This window comes from Alosa alosa, chromosome 12 (genome assembly GCF_017589495.1).
Source record: "Alosa alosa isolate M-15738 ecotype Scorff River chromosome 12, AALO_Geno_1.1, whole genome shotgun sequence".
NCBI lineage: Eukaryota > Metazoa > Chordata > Actinopteri > Clupeiformes > Clupeidae > Alosa > Alosa alosa.
Window position 1 is genome coordinate 20,567,750 of NC_063200.1, and position 15,558 is coordinate 20,583,307.

Genomic DNA, 15,558 nt, shown 5'->3' on the forward strand with positions numbered 1-15,558 from the left:
GAGAATAGAACTCTCTCTATGGACCCTTTCAAGAGAGTTCCATTATCAGCATCATAGTTGGCCCCACAAGACTTCCGTTTTAACATTCCATATGTTATCTTAATGCAGAGGAAGTAGATTGGGGCCCAAATAGAATGTTCAAGCATTGTTTTTGTTTACCTTGTTGAAAGGGTCTATAGATGGTCATGGACATAAATGACCTCTCATTGTTTAATGAGATACATAGTCATGATGACGACTTAGTATACATGTAGCGTTCCAACAAAGGCATCGCAAGGTGATAACCTGATGCTCTCTGTTTGAGATGTCAGCAAACCCATACGGTGTCAACGGGTTCATGCTGGCAGAGGTAGACTTCTTCCCTCCTTTTTACAAGAAGAGATTGCTGAGCTTTCTCCTGGCCAACATGATGGCAAACGACATGATACCCCCCTTTCCCCAACACACACACACTCAACCACCACCCCCTACTCCATCCAGTTGCACCCTGACACCACCCCTCCCCCTACCACTCTCAGCCTTCTGCTGCACTTTCTCCTGTAAATTATAGCAGCACTTTAGCTAATGAAAGAGTTGAAGTCCGGGCACTAATAAAAGCCATTAAGTGAATAAAGCACTTCCCCCTCTAACAAAATTAAAGCGTGCTCCCCCCTATACACACCAGCTCCACCCAACCCCACCCCACCCCCGCCTACTCCTCCCATCCTCTTACCCAAGTTAGAAGGAAAACTCAATATTAATATTCATGAAATGCGGAACTGGACAGCCCTCTACCATCACATGCCCCCCAACCCCCCCCCACCCCTTTGCCCCCTCCCTGTTTGGTACCTCTCCCAATGACAAGTACCCCACCCCACCCGATCCATAGTCCCCTCAGCGGTCCACCTATCCCAGGACATGAGGATGGGGCCCCCCCTCGGTTTGAGGGAGGGGCGGGGGGTGGGCGCTGGTTGGAAGGAGAGGAGTTCGGGATGGTCTGCTATCCAGTCGGACTCACGGGTCCAGTCGGGACGCCCAGCTTTGAGCGCAAGTCTCTCCGCTGCAGCTACCACAACTGACTGACTGACAGAACGAAGGCTGTTCTCCAGCCCAACGCTAAGAAAACTTGGGCCGAAAACAGAGAGTGGAGATGCGAAGAGGTCCATCCAGAGGACAACACGAATGAGAGCAACTGGTCCTCCTTAGAATTCTTGAGCAAGGTACGTCAAGGTTAAGATTTGGTTCCATGTCTTTGACTTCGAAGACCGTCATGGTCGGCTTTTTGGGGTGGGAGTGCTTTCTTTCGTGGATGAAATCAATGACTGACTTTAACGTGTTATGCTAATGTATTTTGAAAAGTGAAATTTTACTTTTTTTCAGGAGAGAACGGTCACACTTAAATTGTCCTCTCTTGGTGGGTAAAACCTACTTTGCGTTAAACAGTGCGACTCATATTGGGAAAGGGTGAAGGCAGAAACAGAAAGACAGTCCAGTCAAAAGCGAACACCAAACAGACAACACAAAAAGGTAAGGCCAAGAAAAGTAAAATCACCACAATTTCCTCATTTCATTGTTCTCATCTTTGTCAGTCAGTCTCCAAAAGTCCTCACCAAAGGTCACCATCATCCCCTCAATTCCATTTCCCCCATATTTCCATGTCCATGGGAAACCACATCCCAATTTCGTTCCATCGTCCCTTTCCCATCCATAATTTCCCATTCAATGCCATAACGCTGGCCGTCATTCATGCTCTGAATGGGCAGGTTTCATTAAACTAAGTGCAGCAGTTGACAAAAGCCATGGAGCTGATGTGGAACCCCGGGTTTCCCGTTTCCTACTAAGAGTCCCTTTGGGGAGAAGAGCAAACAGAGTAAAATGGATAACGAGATTACCAGTAACACATGATGGCTTGCAATCTCTACCTTTATGTCTGAGGGTAAAAGCTCCATCTCCCAGTTGTTCACTTGAGCATTTAATCATAGAGGTCATTGTATGTTTGGCCCAAGATGAGTTCCTGTCTGTGGAAATGGCCAATGGTTGGTTTGCTGGAGGAGACGGTTTTATTTTCCTTATCTATATTTGCCCTTGAGAGAGGAGACTACTTCTTGTCCATTAGTGGAGCACATAAGAGTCAACTCTATTTAGCAGCTATTGACATTTTGAGGGTCTTTATCGTGACAACCATCTCTCTCCTAAACCCGATTCTCATTGATTTCTGGAGAAAAGTAAGTCCAATTCATTTCAAATCTTGTTCATTTCAAGTCATTTGATTATCAAACCATTCATTCATTTTATTACCATTTCGTTTTTTTTTTTAGTTTTTTTTACCAAATTTAGTTTTTTGGTCAAAATTGAAACGAAGAATCTCAGTTTTAGTTTTTAATTTACAAATGGAAAGGAGGTGCAACATTTCTTTGGGGGTGGGTAGGGGGCGGTGTGGTTTGACGCAGTTTATGCGCAAAAAGGGCGGTGCCCAGCATCTTCCGCAGTGAGAGTATGACCTATGACTAATCTCTCTCTCTCTCCTTTTTTTTAATTTCGCAGATGTCCTTAGTCGCACTGTATCACTTCCACACCCTGGCTCCTCACTTTCATTGTGTGAGTCAACGCCACCCCAGCTCCATCAGCCAGAAGATCTACCAGAACATCTTCTCACCTGTGGATCTCAAACTCGAAAATCATCTTCGGCATCACCTTCCATGCTTCATGGCTAGGACATCTCCGTTTTGAGGAAAGAGCTACGTGTTCAGATTCTGATGGCACGACTTGGGCGAATAGAGCACCACACCCAAGGTCATTGTCACTGCTTTAGAGATACATTTTCAAAAAGACAACAGGTGATCCAACTACATCCATCCTCTCACCACTAGATGACTCCTACAACCTCATCTCACATGTTCATCAGATTTATCTACTCTTTTGCTGGTGGTATAGCGACTTCTCATCCTCGCCTATGCAGCCTGATTCTTTTCTATCTCTTTTTTTCTCATTCCTTCACTCTCTCTTTTAATCTGTTGGCTTCCTTCTTTTATTCGCCCTCTCTTTCTCATTCTCTCTCTCTTTCTCTCTCTCTCTCTTACTCCTTTCCTCCTGCACTACAGATTGTGGGCTCCTTAAAGAACCAAATGCAGAAGCTGAGTGTCTCTGTCTGCCCGGGACTCCATTGTGCTTGATCTAACCATGCAGTTCGTCTCCTGTCCATGGTTGAGCCAAGCACTTTGGAGGCTTGTGAGCCTCTTCTTCACCTTTGCACAATGCGGTCTCTCTCTATTTGTGTATGTTTTTGGACTCCAATTCTTTGAAAGGCACGTTTTTTCCCCTAACTCTTTCTGAGAGAACATTCTGTTCACTAGTCATGTTTCAATCTCAGTTGGTGTATCTGTGTTAAGAAAAACATTGAGGCATAGTTGCCATATTCCCATATTTGAGACTGTGTATAGTATTGCAACTGAGATTTAAGGTGTAAAACAAGTGAAAAAACAAAAACAAAAGGAGAAGTAATGCAGAACAAAGACAATACTGGGAGTAGGATTGGATTTCCACACTGATTTGTCTTCTTGGTGCAAATGTAATTGTATCTGACCCCTAGACGAAACACAATAGATATAGGCTTCAAAACCATGATGTGTATGTCTGCATAAAAGTGTTGGTTTTTCCCTTTTGTATCCAATTTTCAATAAAGACTGAGAGACAAAAAGCACAAAAATAAAAAAAAGACTTTAAAAAGAGTGTCTGACTGAATAACGAACATTGCTGACTTGACTTAATGAATAATAAGAGAAGAAAGGATAAAATTTCAATGGAGCCATATTGCTTAATATGGCTCCATTGATTTGTAATGAATCAACGGGACACTCTACAATGTAAGACATCAACAGGTTGCAGTAAAAACCTTCAAGGGGAGACAGAGTGACCGAGTCCTTCTCCCAGTCTGACAGGCTCTTATGGGCCATTCATCTCCATAGGAGCCTGTACTAGCACTCTATCACCAAAAGAGGGCAGACATGAGCCCAATGAGACACTGATGCATTGACAATACTGAGATATACAGTTGCATTGAAGTCTAAATGTTCAATAGCTGGTGAAGAATTAGCATATTCTTAGATCGAAACACTGTAAAACACACTTTAAGAGAGAAAAAAAAACTGTCGTCTGAAAATTTGATAGTGTGCCAGATCAAGCCTTTGCCATAGTGTGACATACTTGAGTAGTGGAACAGATGTGTCCTTATTTGCAGAACATCTCCATTGGTAATGCATGAATAAAGGCTCACATTATATGTAGTGGCATAGTAGTTCTGTTGTCCGCCAATGAAATAATTTATTTGATGTGACAACATTTCTTTGGCAACCAACCAAACCTGCGCTCTCAAGCAACTTGGGCACTGCATCGCAGCAGCATGGTGTGGTCACTCCTCATCGCCAAGGGCTCTTTGACCAGGATTTGACATCACTGACTACATACTACACACATCAACTTCCAATTCTGCAACCACCATAGTCTGGCTTTTTTACCAGACCAAGCTCAATCTTTTAAGATTGAACATTGCTGCAGGGCAAAAAAGAAATCGCCGGCAGATCAGGCTAGGTTCACCCAGCCTACTACCATGGATTTTTCCATTAAATCCAAATCACTGCATAATCATTTCTGACTGAACTTTCTTGAAAAAAATTCTTGAATCAGAACAGCTCACTTATAGATCCTCTTTTTTTAATTACTCACTGTGTAGATTCATTTTAGTTAAATCAGAGGGTGTTTTTAAAAAAAAATCAGTTAAATACCATTTTAGTGGTGTGACTAGAGTTGACTGCCGACTGGTGAGCCCATATTTTGGCCCCTTGGCTGGTGTTCCAGTGGCTGCTTGCCTCTCTGAACTGCTCCATTCATCACTCCACTGACAACAGGCAGCCTGGAGCTCTATGGTCCTCAGGGACAGAATGCACCATGGGCAATCCAATTCACCCTGAAACTTCTCTGGCCCTGAATCGCACCAGGTCAGGGGTAGATCTGTTTCATTGTCAACAGCTATCAGTAACCTGTCCCCCAACAGTTCTTCTTATAGCTTATACGCTTTGATAGAGAAGGCGATGCTGAAGGCGATTGCGCAAAGGGCAGCGACAGATGAGAGTGACAGGTTTAACCTTGGTTGCTGTCCAATCAGCAGAGAGAGGAGGGTGTAGAGAACGGCATGCGAGTCTTTTTTAGTGAGCCCACTCAATATTTGCCCGTGTCATGATGTATTATTTTTGCAAAAGCAGTTCGGCTCACACCAGGAAAAAGATAAATCAATGGAGGCATTTTACTTAAAAGATTTATTGTATTTTATTAGAACTCTCCTTTCAACATTGACGCTAAAACGCATATAGCAACAATCTGTTACTGGCTGTACCATCCACTCCCTGACAATCTCAGATAACCAGTTAGACAGATTTCATAATCAAATCACACATATTTTCACAGAGGGACTTTGCACACACTGAGAACATTCGTGTACCTGCATACAGTGTTGCTAATTGAACAAGCTACCTTGTGAATTAGTAGTAGGTGAGTAAATACATTTTTCATAAAAAGAACATCTTGAAGTCTTGAAGCCATTACATTCTTCAGGTATCAGGTATGATTTTTTAACCAAGCACTCAAGCCACGCCAGAAGTGTTTGATCAACAAATGAAGAACTAGATCAAACTCTCCTCAGTGTGATCTGACATGTGGCACGCACTCAACATCTTTTCAACATATATTCATCTTTACATTTTCATTTCATCTTCTTATATCAGTATTGAGACCAACTCCACTCAGGCAGGCAGCATTAGACTTCTTGAGGCCAAGTGTTCAGCATTAGGACAACTCACATCAGATTGAAACACAAGTGAGAAATGCAGTTATCAACAGCAAAGACTACATAGGCTCTAAACCCTTACTGGTGAAAGTGATGTTATATAATACTGACGTAATTCAGTCAACACCACACCATCACACCCCAAGATGAACACCATTTGAAAATGGACGAGACAGAAAAAAATAAAAAAATTGTTTGTTGCCATTTTCAAATGCCGGTCATTTACTTTAAGCAGATCTTAACTTGGGTTAGGAGTAACAAACTTTCTCCGTCAACAAAGCAACACTAGTAACCTACGAGGTTTATCTTTCAGAAACTAAAGACAGTGTACTGTTTTTGTCTCCGTGTGTTGATGGATTTATTTAACATGGGAAAGGAAAAAAAAATGCCATGAACAATATTCTCCAAATCATTAACTCAAAAATCATCAAAACAAAACCAAAACAATAGATCCTAAGTCAAAGACAACAAATATCTGAGTATATGACCAAAAAAAAAAAACTTTTGGCAAAATGCTTCATTTTTCTGAACTACATTTTCAATGAGTAAATACTGTGAAAAAAAGAGAAGTCTTAACACCAGACATTTGCACACGTACAGTACGCATTGCTGGTTATTCAGACCTGATGTATCAGCAACACACACACAAAACAATGAATTAATTATTGAATTCAGTGAGGTTGTACAGGCTTTAACTTACTCTATGGAGTACAAAAAAGCTTTTTCCCTACAGGCAAACAGTATTACCATAGTGCATTTGCTTAACACAAATATGGACACAATATCACCTATTTTTGCTATTTTGGTATAACATGAAAAACGGAGTGGCACACAAGTCAAAAGTTGCAAGAACAACATGGGGAAAGATCTTCCAACACAAAGCAGACGGCACATGAAAATAATGTGAAATTCTAAAACCTTCTATCAACATAGGTGAAGTGCACTAAGAGAAAGACACCAGAAAACAAGGTAGACTGTTCATGTCTGTAGACCTCCGCTCTACTCAAAGCCTTGATGACTTGCGCTACTGTATATGAGAGAGACAGTTTAACTCAATTCTACCACAGCTTTCCAGATCAAAAATAAAGGATTATATTCTATTTTATAATCCATGCCCGTGAGTTCAATCCTTCTGTGTGAAGTCACCAGTGTGGGGGTCAATTAGCTTTAACATTTGTTTGTAACAACTTCAACCTGGCAACCATTTAGAGACATTTTGCATTATAAGTCCAAACAGGTGAGGGCTAGCAAGTCATGTTTTTGTCTGAACTCTGAACATTTAATTCCGACAGACCAGAAGTATCAATACTATGAACACATTAATTGAAATTCACCATCTTAACAACCACCTCCAAAAAAACACAACACAACACACGCGCACACACACAATATTTATGGTACCTTTTCAGGAAGGATCATCAGAATGCTAATCAAGATAACCAGACTGTTAATCTCCCAACAAATTTTAGAGCACATCGGTTTTTCATCAATTACACACCATTAGACTGAAAACATACCCAATTACCACTCCCATTTTCCAGGCAAGTCCAGATATACAGGAGTAAGAGCTGTGCACCTGTCGCCATCCCTTTGTGAAAGTCATGCTTTGGTGGAAATGCAGCAGCTTAGCATATGTGGTGTTTGTAGTAAATAGGCAAGAAAACACAAGAGGCAGTGCTATCTTGGCACAAGTCCTGTTCTTAGTAGGAGACCAGTGCAGTGTTCCATAAAAGAGGTCTGGAAGAACCTGTGTGGACGTCAAAAGGACTGGATGGTAGAATTTGCTGCCTGCACTGAAAGGACACACGCAAACAGATTCCCGGTTTCAAAGACGAGAGAGCACAACGCTGGGCTGCAGGCTTTGCGCAAAAAGCCCCTGAAACCACCAGTGACTTCTCCAATTGATGATACTGCTAGTGGTTGCCATAAGACACACCCTCCCTTGTTAGCATGTGGAGGATTGGTTATCTTTCTGAAGGCTGTTTGGCTCGAAGTGGCAGTCGTGTTTTCTTATTTATATATTTTTTTTCCAAAGCTTTTTAAGCAAAAAAATAAAAAACAAACAAACAAAGAAATAACACAGACATTCACAGTCTCAGGCAAAGATAAGTGTGAGATGAAGGTTTGCAAGAGGCAGCCAGACATAGCCCTTGCATTCTGTTTGAGGCAAGAGCAGTGCCCAGTGTTGGTATGTATGTATATTTTTTTTGTTTTTCCCCCCCGGAATCTCTCGAAGAGGAAAAGCGTTGAAAATCTTGACTGAGGTTTTTTGAGATGGAGTGATCCGACACTGAGGGCATTGCAGGATAACCGTTTCGTGCTCAAAGGAGATTTCATTTAAAGACAAAGTTTCTGGACGGACAGACGGGTGCACACACACGCATGCACACACAGAGAAGTCGGCGGCGGGGGATGGGGGGGGACAGGGAGTCTCAGCTTTGGCCATGGCAAGACTGACAGTCAAGGGAAGAACATCTGGCTCTCGCTTGTGGAGAAAGCCAGAGATTTAAGGAGATCAATCCCTCCCTTCCAGAGGATCATATTCCTGCCACTGAGTGATAGATCCAGTGGCAAATCTCTGGGCAAACATGGAAGTAATAAATCTTCCCTTCAGTTGGCTTCACCAGGCCTCAAATAGCGACAAAAAAAAAAAAAAAAAAAAAAAAAAAAGAAAAAGCAAACAACCACAAAAACACATGCAGATATAATCTTGTCTTTTATGGGAAGAAGATTTTTTTCCATGGGGGGCTGAGAAGAATGCTTGTTGACTCCTTTCAGTAACCTTTTAAGTGTTTGATGTCAAAGGCGGTGAAGGGGATGGTGCTAAGGTTTCCCCCAAAAGTCTGTCCCCTTCTGTGGCCACTTCAGGCATAGATCTGACCTTGGCCTCCGAGGTTGTGTGTGTTGTCTCCGCCCACTCGCTCTTGGTTGGGTGCGGGCGGCTTGATGACGCCAGCGTAATCGTGTATGCCCACTTCAAGATTCTTGGCCTGCAGGGCAGCAGTGTGGAGCTTCTCCAAGAAGTCGGGCATGCCTGTTGGGGTTAGCAAATGCCGTTTTCATCTTGTTGTACCACAAACGAGTAGTAACCGCCACTGACATATGAACTTACTATTTGTTTACCAAACAAAGCAACTACCATTGTAGTATACTCTTAACATAAAAACCTGTTAAATATGAATGCAATACTAACCACACTGTAAATGCTCACAATAAAGAAGTTATATAATGTTTGAACTAGTTCAGGGATGTCCAAACTGTGGTACGTGTACCACCGTTGGTACGCAAGCTTCCACTAGGGGGTACGCGAGATGAAAAGGGCAATGTCAGAAAGGTGTTAAAAATGTTTTAAAAAAAAAAAAAAAATTAAGCCTATGTTCTCTTTGTTCTTTGTGTTTCATAATGTTGTTCTAGTGTGAGAGCTCATAGACCAGTTGCACGTTTTGATTTTATTATTTGCCATCATGTAAGGCAGCTAATTAAACATGATGCCTGGAATGCGTCAATAAAATGTGTTACATTTTTATGTGTCGGATGGTGGGGGTACGCGAGCGGAGTCAAAAAGTTTGGGAAAAAGTTTGGGAACTGCTGAACTAGTTGAAAAAGAAACCTCAAACCTCATATGTTTTTAAGGAATCTATTACTATAGCCACATCTCCAGACTGAGTTCATGGTCGCTGCTGTTATGAGAAAATATGACCAAAGCAAAGAGGAGAACTCACCGCTGGAGACCATCCAGCTCACACAGTATCGGGGAAACACTGTCTGGGGGTCGTCACTGTAGGTGAGCAGATAATCAAAGCCATTCTGCAGAGAAAAACAAGGGAGACAGTGAAGACACTGAACACATAGGGCCCTAACTAACATCATCATCATCATATAGCGTGAGACAGCTTTTAGCAGACCCACCACTGCTTGTGTTTAGAATAAGATTTGTATTAAATTTACAAATAGATTTAGCATAGTTTAGCTTATATATAGCAAGCTTTAGACTTTTAGACTTTGCCCAGCATTTAAATCAGGGCCCATAATAAAGTTAAATACAGTCTCTTATGAATAATCTGTTACCCGCAGTCTTGTACTTGATGTTAAATATTAACTTAATTTCGATAATCATATGTCAAATCAAAAACGTCTCGGCAGGTCAACTGGAAGAAGATGGAGCAAACATTGTGAAGGTCATGGATTTGAGCCAAAGTGAACACACACACACACACAGTTGACTGTACTGTAACTTGAAACAGTAAGCATTTGCAAGTTGCTCTGGATGAAAAATGCTCATTAAATTAAATGTGTGGGAGTCCTACCTCATCGAAGGAGCGATGGGGCCGGATCACCATGCGGGATCGGTAGGCATGCACGCGGACAAAGTCTTGGGTCTCGGGGAGGCTGGGATGCTCCACAGCTCTGGATAGGGGGCAAAGGGTGAAGAAACACGTTTAAAATGAATGCCACCCTCTGGCTATCTTGCGTTTTTAATGTAAAAGCAGAATTTATAGTTACTCTAAGGTCTCCTATTACACTGTAGTCTGTAGCTACAATCTTCTTTTGTCTGTATCTACAATCCTCATTTGTAAGTCGCTTTGAATAAAAGCATCAACTAAATGCATAAATGTAAATGCGGGTTATAAAAAGTGATAATTACTTTGTCTTCCAGACAGTACCTAACAAATGCTGTGAGGACAACACCTTTTTTGAGTATTGTACTCAATCTGGCTTTATTACCTTGAGACTAGGACCATCAGGTTATTCTCCACATCCACGTCGTAGCGGCGAACGTACACATAGTCCCTCGAATACATAGGGTACTATAGGGAGAGACAAGCGTCAGTGTCAGAACTCTACAGGCAAGCCAATGTTACCACCCTTCTAGGCCGCACACACAGACACACATGATTACGTGAGGACAAACTTCTGCTGCATGAAAACCAATAACCCCACACTAAGCAGTGTAGTGATTTCAAAATTTGCTACTGGCTATTACAAAAATACCAACGATTGATTTCTATTCAGTTTTAAATCAGTATTTCAGTGTTTTAAAAGTCACTCATTTCACAGTTAAGAGTTTATCCACTCAGCCACACAGGATAACTCGCAGGGATTAACAGAGAGGAAGCCTTGTTAGTCTAGTCTAGACTACACTGGTCAAGTAAGTCCCTAGATTATTCTATTAGCCTTACAAAGAGATAGACATGTGCAACAATGCAAGAGAATTACAAAAACTACAGAAATGAGCACCAGATATACCAGTTATATTACAACAACATGTCCTCTTCTGGTATTTAAAAAAACACCAGGAAATAATTGACTGATAGAATACCAGAACAAACATGACAGATTGCAGAAATGAAAAATATCACATGTACAACTTATGCTTACTAAAAATACTAGACATGTCATTCCATGCAGATTTATGTCATGCCTACACGTGTCTGGTAAATGAAACAGTGTTCCATAGCAGGAACTCACCGGAAAGTGTGTTGCCCAATGCACCACCTCGGAGCCTGTGTTGGCATCCCTGTCCACCACCTCCAGTTTGATAACCAATGCATCCCAGTTCTTCCTGTACTCTGTGTCCAACTAGAACAAAGGTGAGATAGATGGCGGGAGAGAGAGAGGTGGTCACGGGCTAAATTTAACACACCTCCATCCCGGTAGACACGCAGGTGGGAGTATTGCCGCCGGCAGCCGTAATCCTGTACGCACTTGTGTGTACAGTACATTTCTTCATGGCTTTATTTGTAAAATCCTTCAATATTAGAATAATAAAAATAGCTTGCATAATGTCTTGATTGAAACATACTTCGCGCACAAATGATAGCCAAAGAGAGCGGACTTTCCCTGACTCTCAGCATAAGGATAGCCTACATTAGAAAGCTGTCTGATTGTTGTAAACTTTTGTGTTTGTGCGGTATTTGATAAGAGATGTCATCGGTCGGCTGACGTCATTAAGAAGGGCTTTCTGTTCCTATTTATGTTTAGGATGTTTCCATAGTGTATTAGGATGTTTCCATAGTGTAGTGGTCATCACGTTCGCCTCACACGCAAAAGGTCCCCAGTTCATAACTGGGTTGAAACAAATACTTAGGGCAGCCGTGGCCTACTGGTTAGCGCTTCGGACTTGTAACTGGAGGGTTGCCGGTTCGAACCCCGACCAGTAGGCACGGCTGAAGTGCCCTTGAGCAAGGCACCTAACCCCTCACTGCTCCCCGAGCGCCGCTGTTGTTGCAGGCACTGCGCCGGGATTAGTGTGTGCTTCACCTCACTGTGTGTTTACTGTGTGCTAAGTGTGTTTCACTAATTCACGGATTGGGATAAATGCAGAGACCAAATTTCCCTCACGGGATCAAAAGAGTATATCTTTTTGTCTTAATATTTGCAGTTTGGTTGATTTAAATATGTGTGGGGGTATTAAGGCGGCACAGTGCATAATATGGAATACAACCCTAGCCACGGCCCTGGGTGGGAGTACAATCAATCACTACATTCAAAGCTATTCTTTGCTAACTGTGTTAACAAAAACAACAGGTTAAGATGTTGTCTGTTTTCCATGCCGTTCTACTTACCTGGACATTGAAGAACTGCCTAGGGGTGATATCATTGTAGGTGCCAAATACTGTGGGGGGGGTGAGAGAGAGAGAGCAAGCAGATCAAAAGAAGGCCAAATATTGCAATGCAAACAGAAAGAGCAGGCAAAAAGGCCAAAGCATTCCAACTGACAAAAGAAAATAAGGCCTCTCAATCCTGCTCCAATGAGAAGTTAACCGTCATGGGGTGCGTTTCCCAAAACCATAGTTGCTAACCTGTTAGCTACTTAGTTGGTTGGCTTAGTTGGTTAGCAACTATGGTTTTGGGAAACGCACCCCTGACTAGCAATAGTGGCTCCAAATACAGTAAAGCAAGGATGGAAGGTGCAGCAGGTCCCCAACATAATAACCATACAGCAAATATCTGATGTCAACATACTGTGCAGACTTGTGATTGTGCGGTCAACCACCCCATTCTGCAGTCAACATTCACTTTATTAACTGCAAATCGCTGTTCATGCCCTGACACTGTAACCAAATAGAAATATGGAATAGAATATGCCCATTTTTCTGACCTCTGTACTCAAACAGGTGGCTGCCCTCAATGGGTCTCCTCCACACTCTGAAGGTCTTCTTCTCAATGACAACCTCCCAGCCAGCCTCCATCTGCCCAGCAAATTTGTCTGGAGTGGAAGGCTGGCTCTTGGCAGCTTCCAGCGCCTGGAGCTCCCAAGCACACCTGTGCAGGTGAGCAAATATTAACACACACTAGATTTAGCAATTTGCCCATGCAAAAGAAACTATTTGAACCATAAACCACAGGTGGCTGAAGTGCATGATCAGATAACAGACCCCAGTATTAACTATTAGCCTAAGATGTAGGTCCTCAAACACCTATGGCAGGTCTTACCTCCGAAGCTCATCATCTCGAATCTTCTCCTCTTCCCACATGAAGACGCCCGCCAGAGCAGCGAGCAATTTCCTAGTTGGAGCACTTTTGCTCTGCAAGCGGCGCCATATGCTGCCCACAAGCGTCCACCTGGTGCGCTCAGAGTACAGGTTGGAGTACAAGTCTCCAATCTGAAAGGCGCGCCGAAGCCTCTGGCCCGTGACAAAACTACAGTGATTGGCAAAAATTGACATCATGCCTTCCTTTTTCTTCCTAGAGCTCGCCTCAGCTGTACCCTCTGCAGCTCTTTGGAGCCATGCGAGCACCAGGCCCACACGTTGACCAAGCCATGCTGCAGTTCCGGGTTTGGCATTGTTCTTGCTATTGACTGGACCCTCATGTATACATCTGGTCAAATTCTGTAGCCGGACCGCGCGGGCACCAATTTCGCAGATTGGGCGACGTTGCATGGACGGAAACATGTTTGACCACTAATATGTGCAAGGTGCCACCAATTGCGTAACGTATCACAAATCTGCTTATGACTACCTGATTTTGACCAACTTACCGTCAAACTGTCTGACCACCAACCCCTCTACGTGTGATTATCTTTCTCACTATCACTGGTATAAAATAGTTGGCTATTAATGAAGAAACACCACATGCATCTCAGTCACGAGGTTAATAACTTTCCGGTAAGATTAACCAGCTGGCTTAACAATCAGTGGCAGTACATATGATTTAAATCTGCTTTAAATTTTCAGTGACAATGGGTATCAAATTCCCAATGTCACTTTGTAGCTTTGAAGATTAAAACAGTGACGCAAGGTTAGGTCAGATCAACAGCTAACTTTACGTTATCTTAACTAACTAGCTCGAGTCAATAACTGCAAAGGATCATTATGTTATATTAACTACATACCTAGCATTTCACCGTGCTGTTAAACCGCTGACAAGACAGCATTCTAAAATATATTACGTTATTAGTACATATCAGTGAAACAATTTGAAACACGTAACATTGACATTTCACTGGCTAGTGCTAACGTTGCTAATTCGTAAGTACGACAGATACTTCGCTCGCTAACGTTAACCAGTACAGAACTGATCAGAACACTATATTTTTTGGATCCGAAAAGTAATTTTCTTACAAGCAGATATGACAGTTGCTTAAATTATCCTTTCCCCCATGTCAAGGTTCTTACAAGCCCCTTTTAGAGACGATCCCTCAGTGCATGCTTTTCATCAGCTACAGTAGCCTACAACCAAACTAGCAGCGCACAAAATGACTCTCATTGGTTCTCATCTAAAATCATATTATTCCGATTGGACGTGGTATTTGTCAGTCACTATCTCACGCGCCAGCAAGTTCACAGGACCCCATTATCTAAAAGGTGAAAAGGTGTCTACAGCTCCGCCTGTTTAAACGCTGAAGTGTATCAGCGCAAGAGAATGTATCAAAGGGCCAGGGCCTGCTGCATGCATTGATGATTGTGAGGAGAGAGTTAAAGAAATAATGATTGTGCTCATAATGGTAAATTATGAAACTAACTAGGTTATTGTTAGATCACGACTGTCTTTATTATTATTATTATTATTATTATTATTATTATTATTTAATATTATTATTATTGTTGTTATTATTATTATTATTATTATTATTACATTATGGCCTATGATGGATGGTCAGAGACGGTTGGTAAAGGGCTGCATATGTCAGGCAGCATAAGTCTTCTGCTTTGGACAACAAAATTCTCCCTTAATGGAGAGGTCTCTGAAGCCACTGATTAAATATTTTCTGTGTTTTTTCTATGATGGAATTGAAGTTCAGAGAGTATCTAGTAAGTTAGTTTCTTGTTTACTGTTGTTAAACTAGGGGGAGGAGCAGCTCACATTTATTGACCTTTAAGTATAGCCCAGAGGCATGGGGAAATAATTGAATTGCATTATAGGCCTAGCTATTGAAACCTGTGTGGCATCCTTTAAGAACAGGATATCATCCGCCAGCTGACTAATGATGATTTCCTCTCCAGCAATTGAAATCCCCCGTAAGGGGCTACTCTTAATTGAATCAGAGAGTAGCTGCACAGATCAGGAACAGGAAGGGGGAGATAGGACAACCCTGACACCACGATTTATGTCAAACCTGTCCCTGTAAATTATTTAATAGAGCAGTTTGCATGGTTTTAATAGAAGCACAAAAGTAAGGACTAAAGCCAAACTTCTCTAAGGCCTGAAAAACTTGTGCTCGACTGTGTCAAATGCCTTACAAAAATCTAGAAACAAAATGGGCTAGGCCTCGTCGTTGCAAAGATCACTAGTCT

General features: G+C 42.1%; 1 protein-coding gene and 1 long non-coding RNA gene across 2 annotated transcripts; one reads left to right on the forward strand and one right to left on the reverse strand.

Moving 5' to 3' along the window:
• Positions 1-1,005: 1,005 nt before the first annotated feature.
• Positions 1,006-2,587, forward strand: LOC125304649. Its single transcript, XR_007195264.1, has 3 exons — positions 1,006-1,199; positions 1,360-1,506; positions 2,524-2,587. It is a non-coding gene; the product is annotated as an uncharacterized LOC125304649 (long non-coding RNA).
• A 2,689-nt stretch (positions 2,588-5,276) lies between these two features.
• stard7 (StAR-related lipid transfer (START) domain containing 7) lies at positions 5,277-14,820 on the reverse strand. Its single transcript, XM_048259085.1, has 8 exons — positions 13,256-14,820; positions 12,921-13,084; positions 12,385-12,434; positions 11,288-11,398; positions 10,544-10,626; positions 10,126-10,225; positions 9,541-9,625; positions 5,277-8,852 (listed from the first exon to the last, which is right to left on the reverse strand). The coding sequence occupies exons 1-8, from the start codon at positions 13,714-13,716 to the stop codon at positions 8,683-8,685; spliced, it is 1,224 nt and encodes a 407-aa protein (XP_048115042.1). The 5' UTR covers positions 13,717-14,820; the 3' UTR covers positions 5,277-8,682.
• Between the last annotated feature and the right edge of the window lie 738 nt (positions 14,821-15,558).